Consider the following 16,796-nt stretch of genomic DNA (forward strand, 5'->3'; position numbering starts at 1 on the left):
TGGTGACTCTGAGGACTCGCCTGGCCTTTTTCTCTGAGCCTGCATTCTCCGCTGCGCTGAGGCGCTGTAAAAGCGTCGCTTCCAGCGGATTCCGGAACCGTCGTCAGCTCAACCGTGCTCGCCGGTTCGCCCTGCTTCACCGCCCACCCCCCCCTGCATCGCTTCCCGGTGGGCAGCGCCCGCTGTTTGCCGGCGCGTCGTCCGAGGAAGTCGATCTCAGGGCCGCGTCGGGGGAAGAGGACACGCGCTCTCTGCTAGCTGGGCCTCATGGCCTCAGCATCTCCGGCTCTGCAGCTGGGCCTGCTCCGCATGCGCCCCCTGCAGTTCTGGCTGAAGACGCGGGTGCCGCGCAGAGCGTGGGCATCTGGCTGGCTGCATCTCAAGGTCAATCAGAGCTGTGTCACAGCTCTGGCACCTTGGACAGCGAACGGCTGGTACCGATCAGGTGTAAGCCTGGGGACTTCCCCGAATGTGAAGAGGGTGTCGACGGACGCCTCCACTTCAGGATGGGGAGCGCTGCTCGAGGGCAGACCGTCCTTTGGCCTATGGTCAGAACGGGAAAAGCTACATCATGTCAACTGTCTGGAAATGCTGGCAGTGGAGAACGCGCTGATGCGCTATTGTCCCCAAATCAAGGATCACCACGTCTTAGTCCGTTCGGACAACATGTCTGTGGTGTCCTACATAAATCGCCAGGGCGGTCTCGGGTCCTGAAACCTGTACAGGCTAGCGGAACGCCTCCTGGTTTGGGCTCAGCGCAACGTGCGTTCGCTGAGGGCAGTGCATGTGCCTGGGCTACAGAATCTGGGTCCAGACAGGCTGTCCAGAGGCAATGTTCCTATGGGCGAATGGTCTCTACACCCGCAAACAGTCCGGCTGTTGTGGGAGAGATTTGGCAGGGCGGAGGTGGACCTCTTCGCGTCCCACGAAAACGCTCACTGCCCTGCGTTCTTTTCCAAGAACGAAAGCGCGCTGTCACGGGAATGGCCGTGCTGCCCGCTTTATGCTTTCCCTCCCGTCTCCCTCCTTCCGCAGGTGATAGAACGGGTGAGAGAAACGAGATGTTCAATACTGCTTGTAGCACCTCTTTGGAAGAACCAACCATGGTTCCCAGATTTGATGCAGTTAGCAGATGTCGCCCCGTGGCCAGTACCGTTGAGGAGGGACCTCCTCTCGCAGGCCAGGGGCTCGATTTGGCACCCTCAACCGGAGTTGTGGTCCCTCCATGTGTGGGCGCTCAACGGTTACCCGCTGATCTCGCAGTGGGAGTGCTGAATACCATCACTCAGGCTAGAGCTCCGTCGACATGACGTCTGTATGCCTCGAAGTGGTCGGTGTTCTCCAGCTGGTGCACAGCTCGAGGATATTCACCCCTTGAGGTGACGGAGGTTCTCTCCTTCCTACAGGAGCTGTTGGATAAGGGCAGAGCCCCATCCACGCTCAAAGTTTATGTGGCGGCCATCGCAGCGTTTTCTGAAACAGCGCTCGGTCAGTCAATAGGAAGGAATGATTTGGTCATCCGGTTCCTCAGAGGAGCTAGGAGGCTGAATCCTCCCAGACCTCCGTCAGTCCCTATGTGGGACCTCGCGGCGGTTTTGGAGGCCATGAAGGGTCCCCCTTTTGAGCCTATCCAATCGGTTAGCCTTTAGCATCTGTTGTTCAAGACAGTATTCTTGTTGGCTCTCGCTTCGGTGAAGCGTGTGGGTGATTTGCACGCGCTCTCGGTGAGCCAGTCGTGCTTGGAGTTTGGGCCTAATGACTCAAGGGTCATACTCAAACCTAGGCACGGTTATGTGCCGAAATCCCTCAACACGCCGTTTCGGGCTCAGGTTATTGCCCTGTCTGCCCTGCCGGTGTCAGGAGAGGATAGAGACTCGAGTCTTCTTTGCCCTGTCAGGGTTTTAAGAGCTTATGTGTCTCGCTCTGCTGCCTTTCGGCAGATGGAGCAGCTGTTTGTCTCGTTCGGTGGACGTTCCGAGGGAATGGCTGTTTCGAGACAGACTCTATCCAGATGGATAGTTGACGCCATAGCGTTAGCTTACGCTTCCAGGGGCCTTCAGTGCCCGCTGGGCGTCAGAGCACACTCCACAAGGGGCGTCGCCTCGTCGTGGGCGTGGTCTACTGGGATCTCCTTGCAGGATATATGTATGGCGGCAGGTTGGGCCTCGCCGTCTACATTTATCAGGTTCTATAACCTGGAGGTTCCCGCCTTGCAAGCAAGGCTGCTGTCGGTATAGTCGAATCAGGGCCCTGAGGGGAACTCTGAGTTCGTGAGCGTTATGCGCTGCCGACTGTTATATGGGCAGTATTGCGTAAGACCCGCATTGCCACATTGGTCAGGCCTTGCCTCGGCTGTGTGATGTCATATTGCCGCATCTACGGATGTTGCTAGATATGGGACGGAGGGCTTCCCCCCCTTCCTGTCCTGGACTCTCTGTGAGTCCCTCAGGTGACTGTGCACTGTAAATCCTGGGCGTTGCTTCAGGTTTATTGGTGTGTGATCCCTGCGCGCACTGCGTTTTACATTGGGTTCCCGTAGCGTCTTAGCTAAGATGCAGTACGAGAGAGCTCTCTTAAGAGAACGTACTCGGTTACTAAACGTAACCTCGGTTCTCTCTAGAAGAGCGAACGAGTACTGCGTTCTCTGCCATGCGTACGATTCACTCTGGTTCACTTCGGCGATGAAATAAATCAGGTGAGTCAGCCTTTTCAAGCTCCTTTTATAGGTTGGGCCACACCCGTTTCGGCGGGAAGTGGCAAGAAGGGCGTGAAGCGCCCTTATTGGTCTGATGTTGCATCAGCCTGCGCTCGATAGGCTGTGCAGTTGCCGCAGAACAAGCCAATGACCGAACAAGCCGTCTCGCCTATGGCTGTGTACTGCTGCAAATGCGCTTTACAAAAATACAAAATTAAGGATAATTTTTTGCTTCAGTATTTCTTGAAAAGAGACTTTTCCCGTAGCGTCTTAGCTAAGACGCAGTACTCGTTCGCTCTTCTAGAGAGAACCGAGGTTACGTTTAGTAACCGAGTACGTTTTATTAACCATAAATCTCATTCAGTTTGGTTATTAATACTTGAAACAAGACAAAAACTATTTGCCAATGAGAGATGTAAAATAAACTTTAAAAAAGTTTTAGAAAAGCAAGTCCTAATATCTTCAACAATTTTGTTTCTCTAATAAATTAGTTGTTTAGAGTTTATATGGTTTTGCTATATTTTTTGCAATTGCACTCTCCTCTGGTACACATGATTAGGGCCGGGTTTCCCAATAACGATTGATCTTAGAGCTTAAGAGCGTTTTCTACGAGTAATTTTACGATCGTTCGTTATTGTTTCACGTGCGTTTCCCAAAAATGCACTTAACACATTTGCACTTAGCTGTGCTTTAAGTGCTACTTAGGCGTCGCTATCCATTTGTCAAGTGCTGAAATGTCATCTTTTAGAATGTCTCTTAATTGTAGTAAACGATCGTTTATTGACATTAACCTAATGCTGCGTTCCAGACAGACAACTTGGATATAATAATTATAACACAGTACAATATTATATTATGGTCTATAATATTATACTTTACATAATAATATATAATATACTTTATATATTTATATATTATGTTACGTTAAACATTTTAGCCTGAATGCACTGTATGTTGCTTTGGATAAAAGCGTCTGCTAAATGCATACATTTATTTAAATGTATTTATTTATATACAGTACAGAGAGAGAGAGAGAGAGAGAGAGAGAGAGACGTTATTTCCAGGTCCAATACATAGCTGGTTTTCGTGCACTGCAGCAAGTCATTGACATAGTTTTTTCCCCAGTCTTTGAAGCATTTCTAAATTACATATTTAATTATTTTATTATTTTTTTGTTGTTATTGTTGTTCAGTCATTTAATTTGAATGTGTATTTCTATTTTCTTCTGCTCTTTTTAATTATTTAATTAATAAATTAATTTAAAAAAAGAAAGAAAACGAAATTGTACAATAAAGCACAATTAAATCCTTATATTATAATCACATTGCACTTGAATCAAGTTAAAGGTGTAATCTGCTGATTGTCCTGCAGGTGACTGCATAAATAAACAGTTCTCACTCTCCAAACTTACCAGAAGCTTTTCCTCTGTGCCTGCTCTTCCCTAGAATGCAGCAGACCTTTGGGCTTCTGTTGATCCCTAGTCCCGTCTGCCATTTTTGCATGGGAAATCTTTCACACATCAGACAATGCTGTCACCACAGAGGATTTTATCATCTGGACAAAACAATAGCATTCCTACGCTGCTGTGCTCACCATTTTAAAACACACTAAGAGACCGCTGCTCACTCACAGTGCTAAATTTTACCCTTCAAACCTGCTTTATGTCATAGTGTTGCAACTAGGTGAGACAGACACACCACAGCAGCTCTCATTTTTATGCTTGAGTTCACACGCACTCAATAAGGAGTGCAAGTGGGAGTGTGTGCGTCTGTGTGTGTGTTTGACTGTGTAGTAGAAAAGAGAATGAATACATTGGCATAATGGCTAGAAGGGGGAAATGGACCCTATGACTCCTAGATTAAAATAGATTACGTCTGTGGATAAGAGGGGGGATCCTAGCAATACCCAAACAAACACGCACACAGTAAGACGAGCTTTCACAAGGTCTGTTCCCAAAACATTCAGGGGCACCGGGCAGGACCTGTGCTTAGCCGACGTGAAAGAAGTAGCAGCCTAGCCTTGGAAATGATTTCCTAAGTACGCTTGGGAGGGGCTTTTCAATCCACTTTGCACCAGCAGAGTGCTTCTCCGTAATCAGACTGGATGGGTGGCACGATGCTTGCGGCAATGGAAGCGCTCCACTGAGATCATACTGATACTGGCTGGCCCAGACCAGCCCAAATTCACCCTTCACTCAATTTCAATTTCAAAATACTTTATTGGGATGATTGTTTTACATACAATATTGCCAAAGCATCAATACATCAAAGAGGTGGCTGTAAGGGTAATAAAAATAACTTTCATATATATTATTATTTTACTATTATGTATTATTTCTTGCCTTATTGGCAAATTGTTGTTGTTGTAATACTATAAATCTCATTCAGTTTTGTTAGATTAATACTTAAAACAAGAAAAAAATGAGATAAGGAAAATAATTTTTAGAAAGCTAATTTTTTCTTTAATAAATTTAATAAAGTTTAGATAGTTTTTCTTTGTTTTACTAGCAATAGCATTTTCCTCTGGTACACGATTAGTTGATACAAATTATTTAAAATTAATTTACAGATCTTGTGAACTTTTTATTTGTCAAAGAATCCTGAAAAACATGCATCACGGTTTCCACAAAAATATTGAGCAGCACAACTGTTTTGATAATAATATTGATAATGATTAATGTTTCTTGAGCACTGAAGAAAAGACAAGAAACCTGCAAAAAGCTACAGTATTGTGCAACGTTTTAGGCACTTGTGTAAAAAATTTTAAGGTAGCTCTTCAGGTAGGTTTCTTGAAGTGTCTTAAAGACATTGCCACAGTTCTTCTAAATTTAGTCTGTCTCAGTTTGTTCTGTTTCTTCATGTTATTCCAGACAGACTGATGTCTGTGTGGAGCACTGGCTGCTGTCAAACTGATATTTACTTCTGACACATTACAGCAAAGATAGAAATAACTGACTTAAAACCACTTTTTGTTGGTGAAAATACTAGTGGCCTAAGACTTTTGCACAGTACTGTGTGTTGTATATATTAATTTTATACTGCCTGTATCAAACATAAGTAAAAAATTTTGTTGTTGCTGTTTTTCTTTTTGTTTGTTTGTTTTTTCCCTATTAATGACATTAGTAACTGTGTGTGTGTTTGTGTGTGTGTGTGTGTGTGTGTGTGTGTGTGTGTGTGGCAGTCGATTCATATGAAAATGTCCTGTTTTTTTCTGTGGTCGCATTAGTTTATTAGTTTTTATTCTTGATGTAGCGGTGTCTTCTATCCTCGCTAGTCTGATGACAGTCACTTACACGCCTGTCCAACTCACTTGCAAAACATCTCAAACTTTAATCAGAGCTCTGAGCATCCGTGATTTGCTCCACTGAGGATTTTTATTCCTTCCCATGTTTTTGTCGAGCTTTCACAAGCATTTACCAACAGCGTTGATCAAAAATTGCATAAGGCTTCTCTTTGAAATTGATGAAAGGTCTTGAGTTACTGCCAATCTTGGGCTCCATTTGTCCTGCAACCTGTGGAGTGGCTGTTTGTGGTCCTGGTGGTAAGGCTAGGGGTTAAATCCTGGCTTGAATGACTAGGATGCCCCACTCACTCTGCCCATTGGGAAGGAAATAAATTCATTTGGCTTGCATCGGCTGGGGCTCTGAGGCTGGCGGAGGGTGGAGGAATGGGGGTTGGGGGTGGATAATACCATTTAGCTCATCGCAAAAATCATTTACGGGTGCAATTTGATGACAAGGATCGAGGGATGTTTTTAGTGTGGCATGGCTTCAGTCATATTGATGGAGATCTTTCTCTCTCCTTCTTCGGTTCTCTCTCACACTCGCTCTCTCATTTCTGTCTTTCACATTTATAAGCTATCAGAGTCTCATTCTACAGAACGATGTGGAAAGGGCACTGATTAAATAAAAGCTGTCGCAGTGGAGGGCTGTATTAAATATCAATTTCTGATTTAAGTTTATCAAAAACAAAACCACATAGCCAGTGATTTTTCTCAGCTTCATGGCCCTGCATCTTTTTCAGTTCAGTCTCGCCATCTGCCCATGTAAGATGAAGGATTAATGGTTTGTTTTGGCTTCCCTATATGAAGCCTGTATGTATTTCCTTTGTGGTTTGGCACTTCTCATAACAGTAATGGCTATTTTTAAATGATGTAAGGTTTGACTCTATGAACAAGGCTGAAATATGTGAACAGAATTTGTGTTATTCAGTGTATAGGCTCGTTTAGGAATATTAAATGTGTAATAAGATACATAGAGTTCAGATCCCTGATGTTATTTGTTCCCTCTCACCCAGTGCAGCATGGGAGCTGACCATGGTGCTGACGGCTTTTCAGCACTGCTATCATGGACAGTAGAGTTGGACAAATATTGAATTTAAGAACTGACTCTCAATTTGAATTCATTGAATTGTCAGAAATAGAAATTTACTAAACTGAAAGTTTTCTGTAAAGTTGCTTTGCAAGGATTAGTATCATAAAAAGCACTATACAAGTAAACTTGACTTGAATTGAACTGAAATTCATATTATTTTAACATGATGATGTCTGTCTGTCTCATTTCAGTTTAAAAGAAAAAAAGCTTTTATATAATATATTATCTCTCTATCTATCTATCGATCTATCGATCTATCGATCTATCTATCTATCTATCTATCTATCTATCTATCTATCTATCTATCTATCTGTCTATCTGTCTGTCTGTCTGTCTGTCTATCTGTCTATCTGTCTTCCCTTATAACCTTCAAACTTCAAGGCTTTTTAAACTTTTCAAACAAGCTTATCACAGTAACATTCAACATTTATCTTGGCAAACTTTCCATTTCAAGTTAAACATAAGATGTAATATTATAAAACATAATATTAAGTACAATTCTTGGCTGTTACGGGTGATCTTAAATTCTGCATTGGTAAGTTAAAGTAAATAAAAATTGGAATTTCTGCATCCTATTAGCAGGAATTCCATTAGAATTTAAAAGGCTTCTCAACTGAATCAAGTTCTACAGAACTCTTTCAACTGACTTCAGACGTTTCACCACAACTTTTCTTTCTCATCCGTCTCTCTCCTCTCGCCATAACCTCACATCATGTAGTGGTCACTCTCTGACTGCTGCGATGACGGACCATCCCAGAGGTTCAGTTTCACCGCACATTCTCTCGGCGTCTGTGGTGAAGTACAGTACAAGCTCAGGTCATCACTCAAGCTCTCTGTGACCGCAGGTGGATCTAATGGGAGCTAATTGGGCATCATCTCTCTTAGGTCATTTCTGTTTAACCTTCCAGAAAAAAAAAAAAACTAATGTACATAGAAGCAACAAAAAACAAAGGCCAAGTGGGTTTAGATACCTAACACCTCCAGCACAGGTGTAAAACGGAGAAAACAAAGCACATTATGTTGTTTGCAGGTGTAAGAGCCTTAAAAAAACATGTTGAAAATGTGAGGCTGGATTACTCACTGTTTCATCTGCCTCATAGCCCACCAGATGCAAAGGAAGCTGCTCTCTATCCTTCATCTTATCTTCGGAAAATGTGGTTTACTCTTCCATTTAGTTTGCTGAATATTTCATAGCAGTCAACACACATGGTAATAATAAGGGTGATTTCAAGCGGAAGCCATTTCGGGCAGACTTTATGGGTGTGCGAGCACCTCACCCGGATCCCCCCACCTTGCTTTCTGCCCATATTCCAGTATAGAATGAAGACCATCCCTCCCTGTCAGACTTATCTACTGTTTTTCAGGCCGCTGGACAGACCTGACCCCCATTGGTGCTTTGAGATGGGGGGGCTGCATCAATACTGCTAAATGTTTTAGTGAATTACAATAACCACTTCAGGATAAGGACTGTATGACTCTTTTTTCCTCAGTCTGTCTAGGAGAGAGTAAGACACGGCCTGGGTGGTGCAACTTGAGGAGTGAGATGAAAGCAAGAGAAGCAGTGTTAGATGGACGGACATGCAGACTGAGAGAGACAAACTTCCACATCTAATCAAAAGAACACCCGCACTTGTCAAAACTTGAGTTCAGCGCCTTATGTAACTGAAGTTGCATGTATGGGCTTGTGTGTTTGTGTATCAAACTGTACATGTTTGATCAAAACGGAACTGTACATCGATGCTAAGCACACCGCATGTTGCGTCAGTGTCTCGGTTTGAGCTCCTGGAACTTCGAGACGTGTAAGAAAGTGCAAACAGATAGAAAGAACTGAGAAGTAATAAAATTCCGCCTTTCTTATTTCTCACTCCTTCTCACCCCTCCATGCCTGTCCGTCGTGCGTTCGGCCATGGATGAGTGCGTTTTTCATTTGCATAATGGAGCGGTGACTCTAATTGAGAGGACAGCCTCATTTGTTTGCCAACATGTCAATGGCCAGGCCTCTCATTGTTTCCACTACATTTACATTAATGCATTTCTCTCCACTTCTATTAAACTGCATCCCTCCCCAGCCAAAGCTGCTGCTGCTGCTGCCTAATGCTGCTTAGTCAGTGAAAAAAGGTTAATAACAATTAAGCAGAAATGGGAAAGACATGGTCTGAGTTTCCTACGAATCTTCATTGGCCTTTTATAATGGAATTCTGCTGATATTTTCTCTTTTTGTAATTTTATTTATTTGCTTTTTAGCCCATATTATAGGACAATTGAGAAAGAAAGGAAATTTGAGGGAATGGGCTTGGGAAATGACCATAGGATGTACTCAAACATGGGTCCTCAAGTGCCAACAACTCTCAAGCACCACAGATTTGTATATGTTATTAATTTTAATCATTCGATCATAATAATTTTTATAATTTCATTTTTATAAAATAATTTCAGAGAAAGAAATTTAATTTTTTTGCCATTTCAATTCATTTTAATTATATTAAATTATAATACAATTCTGCATTTTGTTTGCTTTTTTAATTCATATTCAGTATTATTTAGGAATGTTATCGTCTGTGCAAAAAACCTGCGTGGTTCCAAACAAGAAGTAATTTGTGTCCAGGGATGCCTGATGTTTTGTTTTTTGTTTTTTAAGCTCATCATATTTTGATTAATTAAGGAGCGGGCACAGTAAGTGCAAGAGAGATCCCATTACTGTGCTATACCAATATAGCAAGATTCAGACAAGTACAATACACAAACACACATTTACCCCAAAACACTCAATATACTTTGTACTGATGACCCAGTTGCACCTGCGCTTACAGCAGCACTCTGTCATAACACAGACACACACACACACAGTACACTGCCTGAGAGATTAACCCTTGCACGTCAAGATACTAACACACCATCATTATGTTCAAATGAGTACTTCTTCTGTCTCATTATCTCACAGCACAGACTCCCTAAAATAAGCCATCTGACCATCTGTAGTATCGATTAAACTTTCATGTGCACAAACACTATTTTAAAGACCCAAATTAAATACCCAAAATTGATTATGATTATATTATTTCGTGTACTAATAATTTTTTAATGACTTTCTGAAAAAGTTAAAATCCCTTCTACATGTCCTGCCCATACTTCCTGTCTGAACAGGAAATACGTCAACTCAGGACAAAAAACTGTGCCCATCAAGCAGCTTTGTTCATTGGGCCTTTAAGCTACACTTCCATGAACAGTCACCGAGCCAGTCTCCACCGGCACAAATGATGACACCTGTCAGAGAAAGAAAGAAAGATGATGCGCGCCACATCCTAATGTTTGCTGATAAGATTAGAAAACATCGTGTTCTTTAGTGTCTCAAAATGAATGAGAAAGCAACACAGTAAAGAATTTCATTTGCATCCTCTTCAGTGGAGAGAAATGGATGAGAAGAAAGAAAAAGCACATTCATTTACATGCTGATACACAGAGCAAAAGAAAGACACCTCTTCACACAGAGACCTAAATGAGGGGGTTGATACCCATTTAATTCCAGCGTGGAGACAGAGGGCAAGAGAAAGCACATAAGTGAGACAGAATGAGTGAAACAGAGGGAGGTGAATATAAAGGAGAAGATGAGAGAGGCCATGAAAACGGAAGACAGCAACTTCTATTAGAAACCTGTAATTTAAATCAAAGGTTATAATCAAAAATTTATCAGTTAATTGATCTCGCACATGCTGCTTGCCAAGAGAGCAATTTAGAACCCTGTCACTCGGCCTGCAAATCTATCGAGCGCTGCTCTATAAAGTAAGTTTGTTGCCTTGTAATGATCAAGCAGTCCTCTAATGTTCTCTGAGAGCTGATATGATAGGACCCAGACAAAGCCATTCAGCAGCAGGGACCCCACGCATCTCAGATGCTACTGCTTTTTTGTTTTCTTTTTTTTTTTTTTTTGATAAGACAAAGAAAAATTATGCATTAGCTTCACTTGAAGGAACAGTTCAGCCAAATTGTACAATTCAGTCATTTAGTCACCCTAGTCTTGTTGCAAATACCTTTTTCTTCTGCTTAACACAAAAGGAGAATTTGATGAATCTTCTTCATGTAATATTTCCTTCCATACAGTTACAGTTCATAGCAACCCAATTGTTCCAAAGACCTCCATAAAAGAAGCCCTGTGACTTATTCACTAAGACAGATTTATGTAAAGAACACACAGAAATGTTGTTATTCGCTGATTAACTTTCTCTCCAGTGAGGATTATTGAGTAAGCTGAACTTGAGAACAGAATCAGTCCAAATCATGAATCATGAATCATGAATACAGAGCACAAGTAATTTGGGCGATTTTTATGGTGTCATTTTGCTGTTGTTTGTTTATTTTTTGAGTTTGAAAGATAGACAGCAGCCACTATGAACTATTGCTGTATAAAAATATTTGAATATATAATATATTTTAATATTTCTTCTTTTAAAACTTAACAAATTTAAATAACATATATTAGTCCTATTCTTAAATGGGGAAAAAGTGTATGGGGCGGATTCCTCTCAGAAGCAGGAACAGGGATCCATATCAGTGCTCGGATTTAATCACTATAAAAGGTTTTAATATCTGAGGCTTATCGTGGTATATGATTCAGGTTCAGATTGTCAGGTGCAGTAGTTGTTCTGCCATTATCATGGAATTAGGTCCCATTCTCTCCTATCATGTGTTATCACAACCCAGGCATACAGGGCTCTTGTGATGATCACCCTTGTCACGTCTCATTGCATGCATTGTTCCTTGAAGAGCCAGGAAACTTGGATTAGTATGAGATATGTAAGAATAAAACTGATAAAATCTCCCTCCTCCTCTCTTTCCAGGGTAACCAGGAAGCCCCAGCTCCCCCAGAAGCCATGGCTCAGCCGTATGCTCCAGCGCAGTATCCTCCCCCTCCACCTCAGAATGGGTTGCCTGGTGAATACACCCACCCTGGGCAGGACTACACGGGGCCCAGTCCGGTCCCTGAGCACGCCGCAGCCCTCACTATCTACACACCCACACAGACGCACAGCGAGCCACCTGGCACTGACAGCAGCACGCCGTCCCTCACAGGGACTAGCAGCATACCAGTGAGTGCAAATGCAGCATTCAGGCATGAAATATGTATTTTACTTTACCATTTTATTTTTTATTTGATTTTGATTTTATAACATTTTATTTACTTTACTTAGAATTCCATGTGAGTCATACAACTGACAAAATAACAATGTAAACATGTCTTATCTAGTGTGAGGTGTTGATACAAAAAACTGTTATTTCACAAAAACAATCCCACTGAGACAAAAAAAAAAAAATATATATATATATATATATATATATATATATATATATATATATATATATATATATATATATAATGCTTATATATTAAAAAATGTTAATTACAGTTTTATAAACCATTAGCATGTTGCAAAATGTTAAATTAGTACCCAATGAACAGGACATTTTTATTCATTTTTGAATGACTATACTTTTTACATCTTACTATTTTTTTTTTTTTTTTTTGTCAGAATCGGACTAGAACATCCAATTTATAACATTTCTACTTTCAGACAGACTGAGATAAAGAGAAATTGGGGCTAGGAAATAGAAGAGTTTGGAATGAAAAGAAGCTAGCCCAAGCGAAGATAAAAGCATAGGACAAAATAAGAGAAGCTGAGAGAAAAATCATCCTTCTCCATTTAAAGAGTTCTTTTTCTTTCTCTCTCCATTTTATCAAGCTTTAATCCATGGCATTCACATGGCTCCATATCTTAAACCCCATGGAGGCATTCATCATGGCTAACAATATCACAAATGTCTCAATGGACCACTTAACGAATGCTGCCCAAGTGCTCTATCTGAGCATATGTCAAGCACATGATGAAATAAAAGAAACTCTAAGAGGAGACAGTGTCCTTAGACCCGGTTCCGTGGGTATGTTGTGTCATGTCTGTTTGTGCTATCCTTTCTTGGTTCCTATAGATCTTTGATTAACACATACACTTACACTTGAAGGAAATCAGAAGGAAAGATGGATCTGCGATGTTATATTATCACTTAAATTTTATTAGATGTTATATGGAGGGCTGGTTTCGAGGTTTTACACGCATACTTTACAAGACCCTTATACTGTGGACCTTGTAAAATACGAGATTTGATATTTGGCGACTCACTGTAGTTACTGGAAATGTTGTTGGAAATGTTGACCCAATGTGTCCCAACTTTGTCTACAAATCTAAGTATCTAAGTACAGTAAGCAGCTAAATACAGTATCTAATAGTTACTGTTGGTATTATTGTAACAAGCTACTTTATTTCAAGATATTTAACATTCTGATTATATTTTATGATGCCGATGTGAAGACCTTTGCTAATTCACGTCATAGGGAACAAGGGAGTAAAATGAGACAGCCAGTGAAAGGGCATAAGAGAAGGGTGGGAAAGAGATATTAAAAAGCATAAAACTTTTCTGAAGTGCAAAAATAAGTACAAGGTCTAGCCTTGGGGGGAGGGGGTGGGATGACGGATGAAAAATGTAATCTTTTTCTCTTTCTGATTGGGATATGTGTAAAGCTCTGAGGTGGTGTGGTTTAGAGGAAGTAGTTATAATCCCACGCTCAGCAGATCACTGAGAAGCGATGCTGACAGGCCCTGTAAAGGCACCTGAGCTCTGACTGGGCTAATCTACGGCTCGATTGGAGGATGTACTTAAACTGTCACTCTGGCCTAACCCAGCAGGGAAATTCTTCCTTTCTCCCTCTTTTCTCTCTCCCCGCGGAGGATCATTAGCAAAGAAGGAACACTGCACCTCAGAGAGTAGACGGTAATCACATCAAATCACATATCAGATCACATCATCACAACAGCACAGACTAAAGATGCTCAGTAACTCAGCAATAAAATACTATTTACCTCTCTTTAGGGTACGTTCTAACATTTTTCCACTATGACTGTCATATTGCCTTGGGTGGGATTGTCTAAACTGTGATTTGCAATGTGCTTAAACACAGCCGTACTGCTCAAAGGAGCGTGATGTTATGTTATTAAGGGAATGCCATTTATTCCTGCACTTATTCTTGGCTGCCTTCCCTGAGTAGTTTTTACTGTGCCATTGATAATAATACTGCAGGTACAGTATAAGTGCTCTTTAAGCCTCTGTATTCGTTACCCGCTAAACCTGTTGCAAGTCACATTACCTTGTCTAATTAATTACAGCTTTACACAAGACTGAAAGGCCAGTGTCTTCTTTCTAGATGGCAAGTGAAGGTTTGTATTTGCATCTCTGTGAAAGGGAGGGATGATGGGATCTGAGAATGACAGAAGTGTAGAAGAACAAAAAAAAATATAAAGCGGCTCAAGCTAATCCCTTTAAGTGAAGCGCTGGTTTGGCCCTAATCAGATGTAATCTACCTGCTTGGCAGCTTTCCAATCAGATAGTTTCAATTATGTGGTAGTAGGGGCATTCTGAAGGGGGGGTGTGCTGAGCTGAGCACTTTGAAAGTGATTTGCAGATAACACTGAATGAGTGTGGCAATAGAAACAATTTAGCAGGACTCATTCCCCACCCAACCGCACATTAAAACAGGGGCACGCACGAATGTGTGCAAACACGAGCCTTCTGTGACGTTGCGGGAGTTGAGGTCCAATGTGGCCGTGTATGATAATGTTCAGGCAATTATTTCTTGGTGCTGCTTGGCTGCTCCATTCCTTGCTGAATGTGAAGTGCGGGGAAGTTGCTCTTCTACAACAGGAATGGAAATCAGAAGTGCATCGTATGTATGGAATGAGTGAAGTCCAGCGTTAGGGAAGTCTAGCAAAAAAATACAAATGAGAAGAGATGATCCACTTTATAGGACAGGGTTTTTCAAACTTGATTCCATGGGCCATTAAATCTGATAATCTCTTTTTGAGGGATCTACTGTATATATGAAGGTAGCAATACATTTGTGTGTATAAAATCATATTTATACTGTGTGAAAGAAATATTAGGTGTGATATTATAAAGACATGTTACCTTCAAAAATTTAATAATCGGCTTTTATACTGCCATTGTACTAAAGCAAAATGTTAAAAATGTATTATTATTTTATTAAATTTAATTAAACATATTATTTTATATTATTATTAGTCCTATTATTTAATTAAACTAATATTAAACAAATTATTGTATAAATAAACATAAAAAATATGGATAGATAAATACAGACGAACAGATAGATTTTTATTTATCTTTTAATTAAATAATCCAATTAAAATATTAGCAATTTCTTTAATTTCTGATCAGATTTGGAATTGTTCTGGAGAAAGTATGTCAGAGTGATAAATAGTCCACATTTGTCATTCAGTAAATCATTTGGCATGCTTAATCCCAGGCACTGGCAAATGGAACATTGTTATGTAACATTCCTGACTTCAGTTGTGTTATAAACCTGTCATAATAGCTGTCATAAACCTTTAGAGGGTGTAATATACCCACTTGGGGTTCATTTGGGGAGCTTTTCTTAGCTGACCATAAAATCCTCCCATATGGATTTACTATTAGCTTTTTGGGCAGGATCCACATTCTGGGACCCTAATGCAGGTTGCTTAGCTCCTCCCCGTTGTCATCCTGGTAAATGGAGTGCTGGAGAGAAGGTCATAGTCCATCTGCATTTATAAGAAAGACATCAAATCCTCCTCCTAAACATCTCACAACGTCCTCCAAAGGATGACCTGACAACCCAAGTGAGCAGGGAGTTTGCCTCCGCCTCGAACGGCAAACACTTTTAATTACTTTTCACCTCGTCCGTGGAACTTGGAATCGCAAAGCCCTCTGAAACCTTGTCTCTGAAAGAGACAGATGCAGCCCATGCTAGCTGCAATATAATTAACATGCAATTAACACAAATTAAAAGGCAAATTGCGCAGACGAACCCCCTGTAGATGGCTGCTTAGCGGTGACGATGAGATAATTAGATCCAAACCTGGAGTGCAGAGTCTCGAACACTTACCTCTGCTTTCCCTCTCCTGGCCTGGTGTCAACTTCTCCAGAGAAGAGCACTCCATGCCGCCACGCTTAAGAGCGTGGAAGTGCTCCGAATAAAGCCAGAGAGATTATATCGTTCTAGTCGAGAGTGAATGAGCCGGACTGTGTGTTTTACAAAATGCTTACGGTGGAACAATTGTCCTCTTTTTAGGCAAAGCTTACAAGATGAAAGCCCTGCGATTTCTCTTCATTTGTATCACTGTCCATTACTTGCTGCGCTACATGGCTACATGATAACGTACATCTGAGAGGACCTAGTCAATATGTGTTTTCATAAAGTAAGCAAATCAAAGCACTCATCCTTTGCTTCAGCACTTCTTTGGGCAGAGCAAGGAACTGGAGGCTCTCAGAGGCCACACTCCGCTGGTCGGTAATGGGTGAGTCCATGCCGTCACACAGCTCACCTGTTAGACATGATAGATAGCGCGGCTCTCTCCAGAGCGACTGCGGATAGAGCATGTGAATGACCGATGGCACCGGTGTGATGGATGAGGATGAGGGAGCAGGAAGAGGTGCAGCCCAGGGAGCGGGGGCACCAGGGGGTAATTGCACCTCCGCTTGCCCATCCATCTGCTCGGCTTTCCATCTACCACCATCAGGCAGGGACTACAGGCTTCCGCTGCTCACCGACCTCAGGCGGCATACACAAGGGGCAGGACAACAGGCTGTGTGGATCCAGAGCTGACCCGTGTGCTTTATCTTAACAGG

At 41.7% G+C, this 16,796-nt stretch overlaps 1 protein-coding gene across 7 annotated transcripts in view; it reads left to right on the forward strand.

Annotated features, from left to right (window-relative positions):
* Positions 1-16,796, forward strand: part of LOC132121609 (RNA binding protein fox-1 homolog 3-like) — a 442,423-nt gene that overhangs the window by 382,511 nt on the left and 43,116 nt on the right. For all 7 annotated transcript variants that reach the window (XM_059531196.1, XM_059531194.1, XM_059531195.1 and 4 more), the window contains one exon: positions 11,903-12,151. In XM_059531196.1, the coding sequence (XP_059387179.1) occupies positions 11,903-12,151 (249 nt within the window). The remainder of the gene's footprint in view (positions 1-11,902; positions 12,152-16,796) is intronic.

This window comes from Carassius carassius, chromosome 39 (genome assembly GCF_963082965.1).
Source record: "Carassius carassius chromosome 39, fCarCar2.1, whole genome shotgun sequence".
Taxonomy (NCBI): domain Eukaryota; kingdom Metazoa; phylum Chordata; class Actinopteri; order Cypriniformes; family Cyprinidae; genus Carassius; species Carassius carassius.